Here is a 17,123-nt window from a genome sequence, read left to right as displayed (position 1 = left end):
TCCAGAAGGCTTTCCATCTCTCAGTTCTGTCACTCTTCACCTCCTATTTCACAGCAGGCCTGGTCGCCTGAAGTCCCTGCCATATGATCATACTGAGGGATTTTTGGGATAAACATAACAATTTCATACAAATCCATTGATAAAACCGCAGGGCTTATCATCGTCGTTACCAGCATCGGATTACATGTATTCAAGTACTGGACTTAAGTACAATTTTAAAGTATTTTTACTTTACTTAAGTATTTACATTTTCTGCTACCTTATACTTCTACACCGCTACATCTGATGTTTACTTTATTCAGATTAATAAAGCAAACGGCCACACATATACTGTATATTCAACAAATACATGATGATGTGTAATTATAGGTTCAGATAAAAGGTAATGGATCCCCAGGGGAGATTCACAAGCTACCCAGCAGAAGCTAATACGAGGAACTGCAGCTTTGTGTTGATGGTGGCGGTCTCTGTAGACAACAGTGGTACTGTTTCCTAGCACCAGAGTCCTTTTTAGAAAAACTTCAAATTTTCCTGAAGCAATGTCTGACAGTTTGCTCCGCTCAGTCCTGATTCTCCTGTGCCTCCCTTCACTCCAATATTCCTCATAGTAGATTTAAATATAATCATTAAGCTAAGTGCTGGTAATTTGTTTTTACTAAAGATAGAATTAATAATGACAGTCTGACTATATTCAAAGCACAGACAGACTTCCAGGTTGGTGTGGATGTGCAGACATGTCCTTCAGATTGTCACGAGCACAGATGGAGAAACAAATGAACACAAATGTGTCCTCGAGTGTAAATATGCATTGTAAGCTGTTTACAGTATCAGATTTTGCAGATGGAGGTAACATATGCGCAGAAATATATGCTATCACCATGTATAATTTACAGATGGAGTTAATATCACGGCACACAGCTTTATTACACCACGGGCAGAGCATCGTGTGTTGCTCACGGTGTAACGTGAGCTTGTGACGTGGTTACTGTGTGTGTGTGTGTGTGTGTAGTGTGGCCGTAGCGGTCCGGGCAGCCGGCGAGCTCCGCCTCTCGTGCGGACGCGGGCGGCATCAGCTCGCTTAGCTCTTGTTTATACCGAGGAAGTTGAATCTATCTGTCTGTTGGTTTGTCAGACTCTCCTCCCTGGTGTGTTGAGGTGTGTGACAGAGAGATGGAGAGAGATGGCAGCTGGACTGGCAGGGGGAGAGCAGACTGTCTCTCTGTAATGAATATAAATGGGCTCCAGGTCTCACTCTCCTCATCTGGGCTCCCCTCTCTGAAAAACAGGGATGGGACGAGGATGTGGGATGGATGGAGGTGGCCCGTACCGGTCCTGTGTCTCTCTACTTGCTCACACATTTGCTGCATTGTGCATACGGAACACACACACACACACACACACAATTACTTTTCTCCTTGATTTTATGGAACTTCATCAAAGTGCTGTCAAAGCAACGGTGTTTGAATCCAGTATTTTATATTCTTTGTGAAAGATGATGTGTTACTGTCACGACCATGAAAATGAGTTTCGGTTGGTGTGATGAAGTGACAAAATCTTTTGATAATTTAAAATACACATCCATTATATTGTTGTAATTTATCAGGCAGAAATTCTGTGGTTCCATCTTCTGAAGTGTTTTGTGTTTTATATCATTTTAAATCTTTGTATTTGGGTTTTTTTGGGGCATTTTATAGACTCGGCACATACACAGCTCATGAAAAAAATAAATCGACAGGAATCTAACAAAAAGAAACATTATATGCCGCCCAACGTCATATGTTATATCACAATGTTGTCCTTTGTATAAAGTTAAACACAATCATGAACACCTATACAACAATATGATGGCTGTGTTGGATTGTTTTCTGGCTCGTGATCAAAAGTTAGATTTTGAATAAAGACAGAAGTCATCATTTCCAAAATTCACAACGTGGTTTTATCTTCTGAACATTTCTGTTGGCATTGAGCCTCTCAAAAGCAACATTTTCACTGCGGTCAAACACATTGAATCAATCAATCAATATCGTTTATATACATTAAAGAAAGTTGATTTAATAGAAAACAACTTTACTCATTTAGTCCGATGATCGACTAAAATCGAGGATTTTGTTTTAGAATTTTGACTTTTTATTTGATGACATCATAAAATGTGACGACAGATTTTAAGCTTTCTTTGGAAACCTCAAACGAAGCTTTGAATAATTTTTAAAAAAGACATTCGGTACAGCCCGACAATTAATACTGAAGCTTTGTGAAGCTCATAACATCCAATCTCTCATTCAGACTTGAGGAAAAATCCACCCTCTGTTATAGTTATACACCGAGGTGTTGAATCCCAGTAAGAACTGAACATTACTGCCTTCACAGTATTGTATTCACTGCAGAGCCTTTGTATGCATTTATGCAATATGGTAAGCTGTCTTTTTTTTTTTTTGTTTGCTGTATTTGCCAGAGAAAAGAGTAAGATGTGTACTCTGCAGAAGCTGAACTAGTTTGCTCTCTTTCTGCATTGCTCTGTCTAAGCACCCTCACCCTTATTTCCACTGCTTTTTATCCAGCCTCCGAGGTGCTGATGGAGCCAAAGGAGCAGCAACAAACACTCCCTTATCTGAAGCACAGTACCTCCATTACTGCCTTACTTTGTCTCTTAATTGCCTTTGGAGGAAGACCGTCTTTTGTAAATCTCTCCCTGCCATACACTGTGATGTGACAATATTTATTTTCCCTATGCTGTGTGCATTATCACCTATTAGTCATTCTTCCCATTCACGCTGTCATCATCTGATTCCCATGACAAATGAACTGTCTGAAGACATTTCTTCAGAGGGAGTATGATTAGCGCACATCTCCATCTCTCAGAGTTGTGATCGCTGCACTCCTCCTGCCGATCTGCTCTTGATGTTTGTCGTGAAAAGGATGGGAAAAAAAACCTAAAACCCATCCTGAGCTTTATTCTGGTAAAGTGTCATCTGTGTCTATTTAGAAAGCTGTGAGGCTGTTAGCAGTGCTGCCAGTGTCATGTTTTCTTAAATTGATTCCCTGTGATTACTTGCCATTCCTGTTGATCCTTAAGGGGCAGAATACAAGAAAAGCACTTGGTAAATTGTGCTTCAGATATGCTGTGAAACAAAGCACAAATGATGACACACGCACACACAGAAACACAGGCGAAAATCCACGTGTAGGCCCTCACTCACTCATATGGACTATAATTAATTGCCAGGAAGTCTCAGGTAATTTAAATTGCAAATCAGTGCTGCCTTGTTCTCCCAACTTTTGTGATTAATATTTTATTGTTTTACTGAGCGAAAATGCCACCAGTGTTTTTCATCAGATACAAATAGCACAAAAGAAGAAAAGGGAGGGGGGGAGAGATAAGATGCGGGTGTTATCTCTAAACATTAATTATGTCGTGTCTGAGAGTGGAGCTGTTGAGGTTGCCTCTCCCCTCTACAATCCACTCGCACAGACAGAAGTCTCTCACTTCTCACCCGTTCTCTTGTTACTCGCTCTATCTCTGAGCGCTCTCGGTCTGATACTCGGCTTCTGCTAAGTATCAGGTCCTGAACTTCTCCTTCAATCAGCCACTAATTAAGCAGCAGCGTCGAAGGGTTTCTTTGGCAGGAGATTGGGGGGGGGGGGGGGGGGGGGGACGCACAGGTTCAGTGAGGAGAAAAACCTGATCCTGAGACCTGGTGTCAACTTAGGTATTAAATATGTGGAGAAGAACTTGAGAGGAGCGGAGCATGAAACCAGCGGAAATGAGAGATTTAGAGAAATGAAGCTTTCAAACCAAACTGTCCTTTTTTCTCTTTTTTTTTTCCAACATTTTTAATCCCATGAGGCTGCTAGTGTACGAAAGGAACTAAAATTAGATGAAAAATAATGAGGAAGTTTCCCTATGCCAATTTGAATGTGGCAATTGCAGTGAAAATCTCAGTCGCAGCACTTAAGAATATAAACAAATCCTGATCGCGCATTCTTTAAAAACAACTTTGACCTTTCTTAGCCAGCACTGACTTTTGAAAGTCTTTTATGACCATGTGTGTGTGTGTGTGTGTGTGTGTGTGTGTGTGTGTGTGTGTGTTTGTGTGAGTGCAGACTGGCAGCTCGAGATGAAAGTCTTGCACTTCACTGAGAGCCATGGTGGACGGGTGCAGCCTGGCTGGAATCAGTTGGCATGGCGCAGCGCCCTGCTCCTCTCAAAGTAAAACAAAGACGAAACCACGCGCAGATAACAGCAGGCTTCCCCCAGCGAAGCGGAGCTCACGCCGCCGCTGTGCTCCAAATGCTGAAGCCTCCTTGAAACCAAATGAATTCCGACCTCTTATGTCCTACTCACTAGGAAATATTGCTCAATTAGACTATCCATTCAATTAGCAAATGCTTTGACATGCTCAAACACAGACATCTACACACTCGCGCAAGGTCACATCTTTTCATAACAATGTGCCTCACTAGTTTAAAGCTATTTTAATGACTGTATTTGTGTCCCTACAGAGCGCCCGTAGCTATTTTGGAGTCTGGACGTCCCGCTGCGCCGGATTCAGCTCTCTGTACGGCCGGTGTTGTTTAAAAGGCGGCCAGCTGGACTCATTATTGGCCCTTATCTCCCCCCCCCCGCACACCTCACAACACACCTGGCTGGTGCTCCGGCCCCATTCAGATCACCTCCACATCAAGGCTGGCAATGTCCAGAGCCCCAAGCCCCCCTCCCCCGGCAGAAATGTCCAGCGGTCCTGTGGCTGAGAGCTGGTGTTATACGCAGGTGAGGAAGGGAACTCATGTTTTCCTCAGCATGAAAAAAACAACACATTGTTGCATGGAGAGCATCACTCACACAATTTCTTTCTGTGTTCTGTCAATTTTTTGCATAATGTTAAAAGTAGCTGACTGGAAGTGAGTTGTATATTTTTGCTCTGTGGACGTGGGTATTACATTTGAAAGTAAGCCTGTTTATCAAGACAGAAGAAGTTAACTTTAACTATGCGTCAGTAATCTTTAATGTGACTGGTCAGTGAGTAGTTAAATGGAAGAATCATGTCTGGATTTTATCCAGTAAGTGTGTTTTCCTGACTTGATATTATACGCCTACTTTGTTTCCCACAAAAACGGGTGTCATTTTAGTCTTTGTTTAAGGGTTATGTACCTATATTGTAACATTGTGTTTGTTTCAGTCATTGCAGTACAGGCGTTGCTAGTTCAGACATCACTTTTCTGTTAAGAGCCAAGGCAAATAATGTATGTCATTGATGATGTCTGTTATTTCATCTCCTCTTGCAAATCTTTTTTTTTGTTTTTTTTTCTGTTGTTGCTCTTACAATATCCTTTCTTCTTTCACTCTGTTTGTTGTCGGTGTTTATTAAGATGAAAGGCAGTTTTGATGTGCGGTTTTGAAGTCCAGGCTGACCAAGCACCACTTACCCACGTAGAATAGATAAATATATAAAGAAATAGATCTGGCTTCAGCTCTTTCTGTGCCTTTTTGTTTCTGCTCAGATCAAAGTGGTGAGGTTCTCCTACATGTGGACCATCAACAACTTCAGCTTCTGTCGCGAGGAGATGGGGGAAGTCGTCAAAAGCTCCACTTTCTCCTCCGGAGCCAACGACAAACTCAAATGGTTGGTGAAGGCCGGTCGTCACAGCCATCAGATATTGATACTGCTCTAAGAGGGTTGTCGGAGAACGTTTTCTCCGACAACCCTCCCAAGCGCTATCCAATTATTACACCTTTGAGAGGTACAACATTGTTTTCAAGAGATTAAAGCACCCACTCCCCTGCTTCAGTGGCATCGAGTGTGCCTTCATCTAGTCTGTATCTCCACTGATGTTTACTGACACGTGTGTTTGGAATAATAATTTTTGTAGCACTTTCTCAGGCTTGAATTTAGTCTGGCTGCACCTTCACTGTCTCACTTTGTTATGGGCTCAGAGCAAAAGATAAAACTATGATACCAGGATGAATGTACACGTGTGAAACATTAAGTAAATGTACAGCCAGTTCAGTATTCAGTATAAAATGACATTGTGTCATGTTCCCGGAAGAGCTTCTGTATCTCACACATAAACATGGCTGGAACCTGAAAGTAGTGACTGTAGCCTCGGGTAAGACAACAGACAACAGTGGGTCTGGAATTGGTAAGGCACGTGTTTAAATTACTAAATAAATGGAGATGGGCCTTTTCAGAGAAAGCCCAGGCTTTTTTTTCAAATACCACGTCAACCTGAGTTGTTTTTGGACATTGTACCATTAGTCCACCTCTTCCCGTAAGTGCCTAACCAAGACAATCCTCCTGCTTTTTCATCTCATCTGAGTGAACAGCTTTTCCAGCCATCTGTATCATACCTCACTGTCGGGAGCATTATTGCTTATTTCTCCGATGGTCTCACAGACGCTTGTTAGAGAAATGAGATCCAGAGTGTACTGCGGGTCGGCCCCACACCTTTAGGCATTACAGCATGAGAGAGCCCAAATTGTAACGGTAACAACAATGAAAAGACTTAAAGGGACAGTTCGCCCCCAAAATCTGTTTTAACTGCTCAAAAACAAGGTCTGTGGATTATCTTGAAAGACTAAGTCATGATTTCTGGAAAGAGACATTGCTTTTGAGTTTTTCAAATATATTTATTTGGCGCTTTGAGTGCCATATAGTCCATCTCTATCTCCAAAACTATGCAACTCACACCAAAACTACACGAATCGAAATTGATGAATAGCAGTACATTTAAGAGGAAAAATATGTATTTTTGTTTTTGACGTGTTTTTTTGTGCTATTAATTTGCATATTAACATATTAACATATAACAGTTGTTTTTGTCACAAGCACTTCCAAAACAACGGGGTATATTTACTGAGCTTTTTGCACAGCGAATAAAAGCATCAACCAATCCTGTTGTGCAGAACGGACATATTCCAAACGTACAACACAGAGACTCTCTGTAGTCAGAACCAAAATGGCAAACTTAATTACTTTATTACTTTCAAGTTTGACAAAGGAAGCGCACCCCAGAATCTTTTTCTTTTTTTTACCTTTCACAATAAAAGCCCTAGACATATAAACAGTTTACTAGAGGGAACTCAGATTCACTCAGAGCATTCTGCTAAAAGGATACTCAATAAAATAGCTAACAGTAGCTTAGACTATACAAAGAAACTCAGACAGACTGCTCTGTCCGACTGCTGCTCTGGGTCAATAGGATCCCGATAGTTAGTCCAATGTTCAAACCTTTTATTGACAAAGTGTTGGAACTATCACAAATCTCAGTCTCTGCCAGTATGAATATATTTGCAGGTGAGTATTTCGCTTTTTTGTGTTGTTTATTTGTCATGCCCCTGGTGTTTAAAAGCCTTAACACTGCATTATGTAATCCACAATGCAGAAAAAAAACAATGGAATGGACATTTGTCAGTATGAAAAACGTTCAGTCAATGCCATTTTTCTTTCATCATGCAATCGTTTTTTTTATCGGGGTCGGGGAGCAGTAGTAATATGGCACTTGCCTACTAAATGAATCATACATCACAGAATATATGTAGAGATATTAATTTTTCTCGTCATTGCCGAGAGCTCATTCACATTGTTACTGTGTTACATAAAGTGTGACACGGACAAGCCTTCGGATGGTGAATCAGAATCACAGATGCTTCACATGTTAGTAGTTCACATGGCCATGTTAATGTGTTCCAGGTTACTGTTCGAAAGCGATATAGCAGCCTGTGCAACAAACAACCCATATGTTACCACGCACATGGATTCCTTTTGTGAAACTACTCTACATAAACACAAAGAGACCGACTCACCCGTAGCGTCGATGTACTGAACATGGCAAATCTTTTAAATATCGCATACATATTTATGTTTGGAACATGGATCTCCAGTAGATTTAGGAACATCCTTTCATTTTCAGGAAGGTTACCTGGAAAGTTGCATTCTTAGTAGTCAGAAGAGGAGCGGGGGGGGGGTCAATAATTCCTGATGTGTTACGGTTTTAGGTTCAATACCATATTGATACTTCTACTGTACAGTACAGATTTATATTGATACAGCACCAGTATTGAAGTAGAGGTGTGACCTTCTTTCCTGTGGAGGCTTGTGAAATATTCAGCTTTTTGCCAGTTTATTGCTGCTTGATATGGAACCATTGGCATTCATGTTTATGTTGCTGTGTTTGTGTTAGAAAAGGCTCGGGCTCTTCGGTCCACCGTGTTTCAGCTCAGTATAAAACTCTGTGGAACTGGAAGCTTTTCATTATGGACTGAATAGAGGTTTTGATTCCAGCTTTTTTTAAAAGAACAGCTTGTTTTGTGCCGTCTTTCCAATTGACTTAAACGGATGTAATGATTATCTGACATGGTTTCATGCTATAAACAGCAGTGTGTATTGCACAATCAATACCATCAAACCATCACTTTGGCCCAAGTGAAGGGTTGTGGATGAAATCAATAGGTGTGATTGTGAAGCCAAGGATGGCACAATTTCAACAGTCTCTACAGAATCAAGCCAGAGTGCCATTACGGATAGAAACTGATACTGCTATTGCGTACAAACATACAAATAACTCCAGCATCACTCCACCTCTTAGCTTTATCTTTCTGATCTGTATGTTTCTTTCTTTTCCTGCCTCCAGGTGTTTGCGTGTGAACCCTAAAGGTCTGGATGAGGAGAGTAAAGACTATCTTTCACTTTACTTGCTCTTAGACAGCTGCCCAAAAAGTGAAGTGCGTGCCAAGTTTAAGTTTTCTATCCTCAGCGCCAAGGGAGAAGAGACCAAAGCCATGGGTAAGTGTGACCAAAAACAGCTGATACTGACTTGTTGTCCACCACTTGTATACTTTTAACTTACTAACTGAAAATACAATTTAGGCCCAAGCTGCATAGAAGCATGTTCGGCAGAAAACTGAGGACATCTTAAAGTTTGAGAGGTTCAAAATTAAAAAGTCCTGCCACACCTGTGTCTTTGGGGCACGGCAACTTGCAAACACAGGAGGTGAGGAGTGTGTCTAATAATGTCAGGTATTGATACCCATATGGGCTTGTGTAATCACTGCCAGTTGGTTTCATTTTGAGTAAATATATAATTCAAAGTGGTGTGGAGCAATTTTGATTTTAATTAAAAAAAGACCCAACCTTTTTAGAAGTCTTCGTCCGCCTCTCTCCTCATTGATGAATTGGAAATGAATGTGCCTCCAATTCCTGCTTCTTTTTTTTTTTTAATTAGGTTATGTTATGTGGAGGAAAAGCAAACTTGTGTGGAATTGAATTAGCGAGGGCCAGATGTGACCGCTTCCTGGTTATCAGGCTTTCTGGCTGCCTCCCTCCCTACCAGTGCCCTGCAGCATGCAGGCACAGGAAGCGTGGAGGAGGGAAGATGGTTTGGGTGGGAGGTAAGGGAGGGGAGAGAAGAGGTGGGAGGCGGAAGTGTGTTTAAATCGGAGGCGTGTGCAGTGAAACTGTGTACAACCCCCTGCGGTGCAGGTTGTGTAGAAAGGGAAATCATTTTTCCTGCTGAGACACATTCCCCCATGTGAACTTGACACCCCCTCTTTCAGTCCCTCATTTGCTCTCTGAGACCTCTCTCTCCTCTCTTTCCCATTCACAATATCACTTTCTTTTATACTTTTTTTTTATTCCACATCTGCCCTGTAATGTTGGAATACCACAGCTAAAGAAAACTAAAGCTACTGCGGTTATTGTCCTTAAAGCTTCCTCTCCTGGCTGTTATGCTGGTGGCTACGTGGTCATGTGGAGTGGTGTGAGTAATAAACAGATCTTTTAGGCGTGTGACTTCACTGCTTGGCCATTTTGCGAGCACTGCTCTCTTAAATGACCCCCAGAAAAGCCGGAATGCGAAGAATACCGAGTGAAGTGAAGAGGATCTCATTTTCCTCCGCTCCTCTCTTTTGTGTCTCGAGGGGCTTTCGCCTATAAATGGTGTGCTCTATGGTGCACGCCCCATCCCATTCTTGCCATATGCCCTCCTCCAATCTTCCCACAATCCCCCTGGGGAGACCTGGGCCCTCATCTTCGCTCGCCGTGTCACAGGAGAAAATTACCCAACTGCCACCATATTTGTGACAGTTAAGTGAGCGCTCCGTCTACGAATATGGCAGTAAAGATTGCTCTATCGGTTCTGGATCATTTAGAATCCAATTTAATCCAGGCCTCCAGCAAAAAAGTCCAAATACAAACAAAGTACCTTAATTAAGAAAGCTGGGTGGCCGTGAACTGTTTATGTGACGGTTTGGCCTTTTTATACACTTGGTCCCTGTAGAGACAATTTCGAGTAAAATATTAGGGCTAGGTTAGTACTTTATGGGTACTGGAGTAGTCAGTTAGAGGAATTAGTGGCTAATCAGTGATGAAAGGAAAGTATAGTGAGTACACTGTATTGAAATAAAGCAGAGTAACATTGCTATCGAAGGCAAATGACAAAATCCTACTGAAGGAACGGAAAATTCAACTGAGGAGCTGAAGATTGTGTTTGAGGTGTCGGATTGAATTTCTGTCTTTTGAAGCTTTTAGACGAGGCAAGCTCTCACTCACAAGCCAATCTCTGTCACTAATGCAAAAGCATTGGCCATACACTCATTGTTTAATTTCTCCCCGGTCTCTGAGTGGGCATACATTTAGATTTTTGCCTCGACTGGCGTGTGCATATTGAGAATTAAAGCATTCCTGCAGTGCTTAAAGGAGGAGGGATGAAAACAGTCCAGGATTTGAAGGCTGCACTACGATGGCAAATTTTGACTGGAAAGCTCGACATTATCTGATGAAACACCACATCCGCATCAGTCAGCCCTGGAGCCCCCCCCCCCCCCCCCCCCTGTGTGTCTGTGTCTGAATCCTCTGAGGGTCCCTACTTGCTAATGGAGATAGATTCAGGCAACAGCGGTAGCCCCCCCCCTCCTCCCCACACTGTACTCCTGTAGTCTCGACTTGGCCGCATCATTTCTCTCCCTGGCTTAATGTGCTGGTTCTCTCCTCCGAGGCTGCTGGGTGGGTTGTAACTTGTCTCCTCCTTTCGCCAGAGAAAATCATCCTGCAGTCTCCTGTTCTGACAACTCGGAGAGAGGCGAGATGGAAAGTTCTCATCCTCTGCCGCAAGCTGTTTTGTATTCAAATAGTCTCCTTGTTAAGTCTCCCCTACAGACAATGGTATTGTTCTTTTGTAGCCAAAGGCTAAGTGAGCTTACGTGTGTAGTGTCGAGTTGCTGTGGGCTGCTTCTATGTTTTGTAGCTGGAGATTCAGTGTGTGTGTATTTTATTTTTTCAGTTAATTGAAGCCCTGTGTGTGAGCTTGTCAGAGTCTGTTGCCCTCAGTAACTGATGGAGGTGATCAGGCATTCTGTGTGGGTGAGTGGAGCACGGCTAATGGAGGAGAAGCTATTGGTCAGTCTTGACATAATCAGATGCTATCGGCATCGCTAGAAAGGATGTCAATAGACATGTTTGTGCTGACACTAGTTTATAGAGCTCAGTCTTCAATAGAGATTAGATTTTCTTCTGGGAAAAGACTTGATGTCATGTTTATATGTGCATTTGTCTGCTTTATGCAACGTTAATCCGTGTGCAGAGGCAATTCAGTTTTAAATCCGATTTTTAAAACTGTTTCTGGTGAGATGAATACGCGCATGTATAGACTGCTCAGTTAACGGATCGTGCTAATTGCCCTTTCACGTCAATATGTTTTGAGAGATTGGGAAATGGTTGTGAGCGTATGGTCTGTCCGTGGTTGTGAGCAGTGGTTAGTGTAGGAATTGTTTTTGCTGAAGTTGAACGTGTGAAAAAGAAAGCCAGAAGAGCGGCAGACACGTCGGGAGAGACGTCGACTCTGGCTGCTGTGTCGTCTGTTATTTTCCAACACGCCGGCTCGTCTTCTGGCGACCTTCTCGCTCTGTGTGCCAACCGTGCCCCTGAGCCCTCTGCCTGAATATGGATGCCCCCGCTCACTTAAACACCGCGGCGTCGCTCACGCTCTCCAGCTCAGACCTCAAATTTTTTTTTCACCTTTTCCATCACCTTCAGTATTTTTTTTTTGGAAGGGTGAGAAACTTCACCCTTCGAATGTATTATCACAGTCCACCATGTCATACAAGGTACATGTCTACCTTGTAAGTGGGGGGGTTTTTCACACAAATTCCATAATAATTATCAAGTGTGCTGTGACGCAAAACGCAACCTCCTGTCTGCACTTGTTCATCTTTCTACCAGTCTTTTTCCACCACTCACACTTTCCCCATTTGGATGTCTCGGCTGTGCTGACCCCCCTCCACCACTGTCCAGCTCTGTTTGGTATTCTGGCAGAGTGGGTGTGCTGCCGCCACCTTGGCCAACTCACTGAAAGAGTAAGCAACCAGCCATCTGACCTGCAGTTGATTCTCTGCCAGTGCCGCTTTCTGATGCCCCACTAGAAAATGGCAGCATGACATTAGCTGAGCTCAGCACACACACACACACAATCTCATCATCATCAGTGCTTGTATGCGTGTGCAAATTCACACATACACACACACACACACACAGGCACCTCACTGTCACGGGTACACACTGAAGAAGTCACACCTCCCTCTCCCTTTCCCCCTAGTCTAGTGGAGCTTCTTTTAACACTCCCTCTCACCTCTCCTCACCTCCTCCTCTTGGTTTGCCCCCCCCCCCACCCATCTCACTCTCCTGCCAGCCTCTCTCCTCACACCCGAGTTCAGCTTTAGATACTGCCACTGGGGAAGTCCTCACTCATCACTGCTAGTCTTGTTTCATACCCAAATAACACAACTTCACAAGGAGAGTCTGTGCCTCGGGACTTCTTCTGGGTCTCACATGCTACATCTTATCAAGCATGTTTAAAGGACATGAAAGTGTGGGTGAAAGTCAGCAGAGAAAGAGTTTCTTCAGGTACCGTTACTGTGCGTCTACCCAGCCACAAGCGGTACAGTGTAGCGAGGCCACAGGAGTTTCACTCTCTTTTCAAACCTGCTCAGCTTCGGTTGAAAGATCTTTGGACTACAAAACTCAGTCTTTTTTTTTTTTGAAAACATTGACTCTCTCCCTCTGTTTCACTCGGTGGCAGAACAATGAATCAAGTAGAGTGCTGTGAGAAAGCAGAATGCAAGGACTTGTCATTTTTGTGCCCGCGTGCTTATGCATTTGTGTGTGTTTATGGTGATTTCTGTCAGCGTCGTTGCGTACACAGTCTCTAGAGGCAGGGGATTACAGTGAAGGACCGCGTGCATGAGTGCGGTGGTGGGAATAACTGCATATGCACTGCACTCCTCCACCAATCTCCTCTTAGGCCGCCTGCTCCCTCAGATCCAAACAGAGGATTTGACACAGGATCTTACAGCAGCATTGACACTTCATCTTAGCGCTTCCCACTGTGATCTGTCAGCAGATCTCCTGTTGGGATCTCTGCGCAAGAGTCAGCCTGAAGACAAATCTGTTTGAACTGCCGGGGCTGAACACATGTTAGTCTGCACACACTGCAGATGAACATGAGAGGCGATGACCTCTTGGTATGTGGTGACTTTGCAGCTTATAGCCTGTTTCAGTGGACTTTCCAAGGAGTCTTTTACCACTTCGTGCCCTTTAACCGGGTCTGAAGAAGACTCCGGGGTTGTTTTTGATGATTTTACATCATCTTGCATTGACAAATGAGTTGAATCTGTAGAATGTCCATGGATATAGGTTGTTTACATGTCCCACAGAAGTCTTAAATGTCATAAATGATAAGCAGGAGGCCATCAAAAATACTGAATAAATCAGTTTGGGCTTAAACTTGTGTGAAGTGTCTTTTGGTTAGCATCCAGGCAGCTCAAGCAGGCACATTTTTTCCATTTTTACAGTCTCAAATTGTATATTTCTTTTATTATCTCATTGTTGATACGATGATATTTACGCTAAAATAATCCTCATGTACATATTGAATTCTGACGTCTCTTGCAAATCCCAGCCTGATAGGCACCTCACTACCCTCCTAATACTCCCTTTTAGGTTTGCATGTATGATTCGTGCACAAATGCTCCTTTACATATATGTAGCTGATATATTGTATGTAGACGGTGGATACATCTCAACGTACGGCTGGGCAATACTTCGATATTGTATCAATATCGTGATATGAGACTAGATATCTGGACTAGAGACTTAGATTTTGGATATCGTAATATAGTACAAGTATTGACTTTTCCTGGTTTGAAAGGCTGAATTACAGTAAAGTGATGTATGTTTACCAGACTAACTTTTCTTGTATCTGCCTTCACCCACTTAGTCATTATATCCACATTATAGATGATTATTTATCAAAAGCCTCACTGTGTAAATATCTTGTGCACCAATAGTCAACCCTACAATATCGTTCTAATATCGATATTGAGGTATTTGGTCAAAAATATTGTGATGTGATCGCTATTACACTTTGTCAGTTCGGCCAAATGAGCACGAGTGTTGGTTTTGGTGATTGAATCTTTGGTTTATTTTTAATGAATTTACTCCTGGATTGTGTTGCTGCTCTTTCTCAACACAATCCAATCACCCAGATGCATGTTAACATCATGTGCTGATGACATCTACCAAAGAAATGAAAATACTTGACTTGAGTGAATTGTCTTCTAGTGGTTTTCCTGTATATCGTTTGATGCCATTTAAGCCTTTGTAGGACAGGATGCACAACAACAGATATATACAGCCTTAAGTTATTACACGTCTCTCCTGATTGGATTGGACAAAGATGTCTCCATACACAGAAGCGGTCTGAAGCATGTCTCGGCTGAACACATGCAGAAATCCCAGAGCAGTGCCCGAGGAAGCATTTTCGACTCATTAACAAAATGGCGGGTGATGTAATTTCTCCAAAGAATGGTGTTGCGTCCCTCCAACAGAGCTCCAGTTACTTGTTACCTTTCTATCGTCAATTAGCGTTCATTTGCTGTGATCTCTGCAGCAGTCGTAGTCCGGAGTCATTATCTTTTGACCTTGTATGTGAGCATTTGTGACTGTTAGGTGACCGCCCCCACAGTGTGACTATTGTACACACAAGAACTCCAGCACCTTTTCCTGTGTCTTTGTAGTGCAACCGAGTGTTACAGAATCCTTCCTGCCACTGTCAGAGATAATTGGCACTCCATAAATACATGATAATTGGACTGCTTTGATCCCTGCAATTTCTCACTTCTTGGCTAAAGAGGCGCAGCAGTTCTGTCTCATGTTTACCACTCGTCTTTATGTGGCTGCGAGAGGATACAGTGAGTGAGAGAGAGAGAGATTCTGTTTTCTTCTGAAGTGTTAAAAGCTCCCTGCAGGCAATACTTCCTGCACCCAGCCTCTTTCGCCATTGTTTCTCCGCTGCTTACGGCCATGACTCATAACTAACTTTCTCTTTCGCACACACACACTTTCACACACGCAGAGCTTAATCACGTTGTGAAAGTCTCCAAATAATCTTGTTTGTCCATGTGTTTTCTTTTTCCCAGAGAGCCAGAGAGCGTACCGCTTTGTCCAGGGGAAAGACTGGGGTTTCAAGAAGTTCATAAGGAGGGACTTCCTGCTGGACAAGGCCAACGGTCTGCTGCCTGATGACAAATTAACACTATTCTGTGAGGTAAGGGCTGCCACTGCTTATCTGAACTCACATGATTTGTTACACAGAGTTCACATTCTTCATTTTTCTGGCTCAAAATCATTCCCAAAGAAATTCATAATCCTGATTATATTGCTAGATCAAAATTATTATTCATATTTCAACATTGCAGACAAACACAGACTTCTGTTATTAACTTTTAAAACCCAAACTGTGTTCGAAGAACTAGTTGTAATTCCCCCAAAATATGTAATTTTAATAGAACCTAGAAATAAGGACTGCTGTTGAAATATCTAAATGTATTGTTTGATTTGGTGCTTTTGCCTAGAAGGGATCACAACTGTAATTCCTGTCTCACTTATCTTTTTGTTCAACACTACAGCTCATTGTATGTCCCTGTTAGTGAATAATGTATGTTTTTATTGGTGCTACATAGCCTCTGGGTTTGCATCTCTCTCTCTCTCATCACCAACATACAAGCTGATTGTCATTCAGCCGGCATGGTGGCTTGGCTCCGATTGCTCTGATCCAAAGCCGGCTGCTGCTCCTCGTTGAAAATTCCCTTGTTGTTTTCCAGCTGTAACACAGGGGGCAGCAGAGGTCAACTGTCCTCTCTGTCGTCCCCCTCTGCTCCTCATGCTGGAGCCAGGGAGCAGAGAAGAGGTTAAACTTTCTGGATATGTTAATGTCTTAGTTGTAATGCATGTGCCCATTAATGTTTAAAAAGCATGGCAGTGGCTGTTTAAAACAATTCTAATTAACCCAGCGGGTATGGAGGAGAGCATGTCTTGAAGTTTTCCCTTTTTGTAGCGGAGCAATGTGCAAGTCTGTTTAAAGTGTTTCCAAACTGGGCTTATTGACAGAGGGGTAGGAGGGGCAGTGCTGCTTCAGAGCCATGTGGGATGGGGGGGGGGTAGTCATGTGTGTGTGTGTGTGTATCTTATGCTTATATCGTGTTTGTGCAGGCGTGTCTCGTTGGGACGTAATTCTGGGGATGAGACTGTTTGCTGGCGAGAAGGAGCTGGAGGAGAGTGAGAAAAGTTACCTTGAAGAGTCCTCACTCTCTGCATGCATCCACTCTCCTGGAGGGGAGGAAGTGGGGTTGCAGGTTCTAGTCCTCCGTGGCCACTTCCTCCCCCGTTAATATCTGTTGTAATTAGCCAACTCTGCTGATGAACAAGCAAGATGAGGCAAACCGGATTTCTGAAACACATTTTATGCACAAATCTATGTGGTGAATACTGTTAATAAAACTGTGTACAACAGAAAAAAAAAAGATTCAATGAGGGCAGAAAGTAGATAAATGAAAAATGCAGCAACCATTTGTATTATGTATCAGATTTCTCATGTGCGTTGGCAGTTTTCTCCAACTGTGTGTTGCCTCATATCTTTAATATTTTTAACCTCGAGAAGAATTCAGCAGAACAACCCCAGATTACCTGAGAGGTCTACAGAGTTTCTTAAAGCAAGTCAGAGACTTGATATACAGACAGCAGTATTTTGTGTGTGTGTGTGTGTGTGTGTGTGTGTGTGTGTGTGTGTGTGTGTGT

The 17,123-nt window shown here is 42.8% G+C and overlaps 1 protein-coding gene across 2 annotated transcripts in view; it reads left to right on the top strand.

Annotated features, from left to right (window-relative positions):
• spop (speckle type BTB/POZ protein) overlaps positions 1-17,123 on the top strand; it is a 134,447-nt gene that overhangs the window by 14,259 nt on the left and 103,065 nt on the right. For both annotated transcript variants that reach the window (XM_031867774.1, XM_031867773.1), the window contains exons 2-5: positions 4,501-4,768; positions 5,500-5,621; positions 8,629-8,780; positions 15,467-15,594. In XM_031867774.1, the coding sequence (XP_031723634.1) occupies positions 4,691-4,768; positions 5,500-5,621; positions 8,629-8,780; positions 15,467-15,594 (480 nt within the window). In that variant the 5' untranslated portion in view covers positions 4,501-4,690. The remainder of the gene's footprint in view (positions 1-4,500; positions 4,769-5,499; positions 5,622-8,628; positions 8,781-15,466; positions 15,595-17,123) is intronic.

This window comes from Anarrhichthys ocellatus, unplaced genomic scaffold (assembly GCF_004355925.1).
Source record: "Anarrhichthys ocellatus isolate YVR2014 unplaced genomic scaffold, GSC_Weel_1.0 scaffold40, whole genome shotgun sequence".
NCBI classification, from domain to species: domain Eukaryota; kingdom Metazoa; phylum Chordata; class Actinopteri; order Perciformes; family Anarhichadidae; genus Anarrhichthys; species Anarrhichthys ocellatus.
This window is presented reverse-complemented; position numbering and strand designations above follow the sequence as displayed.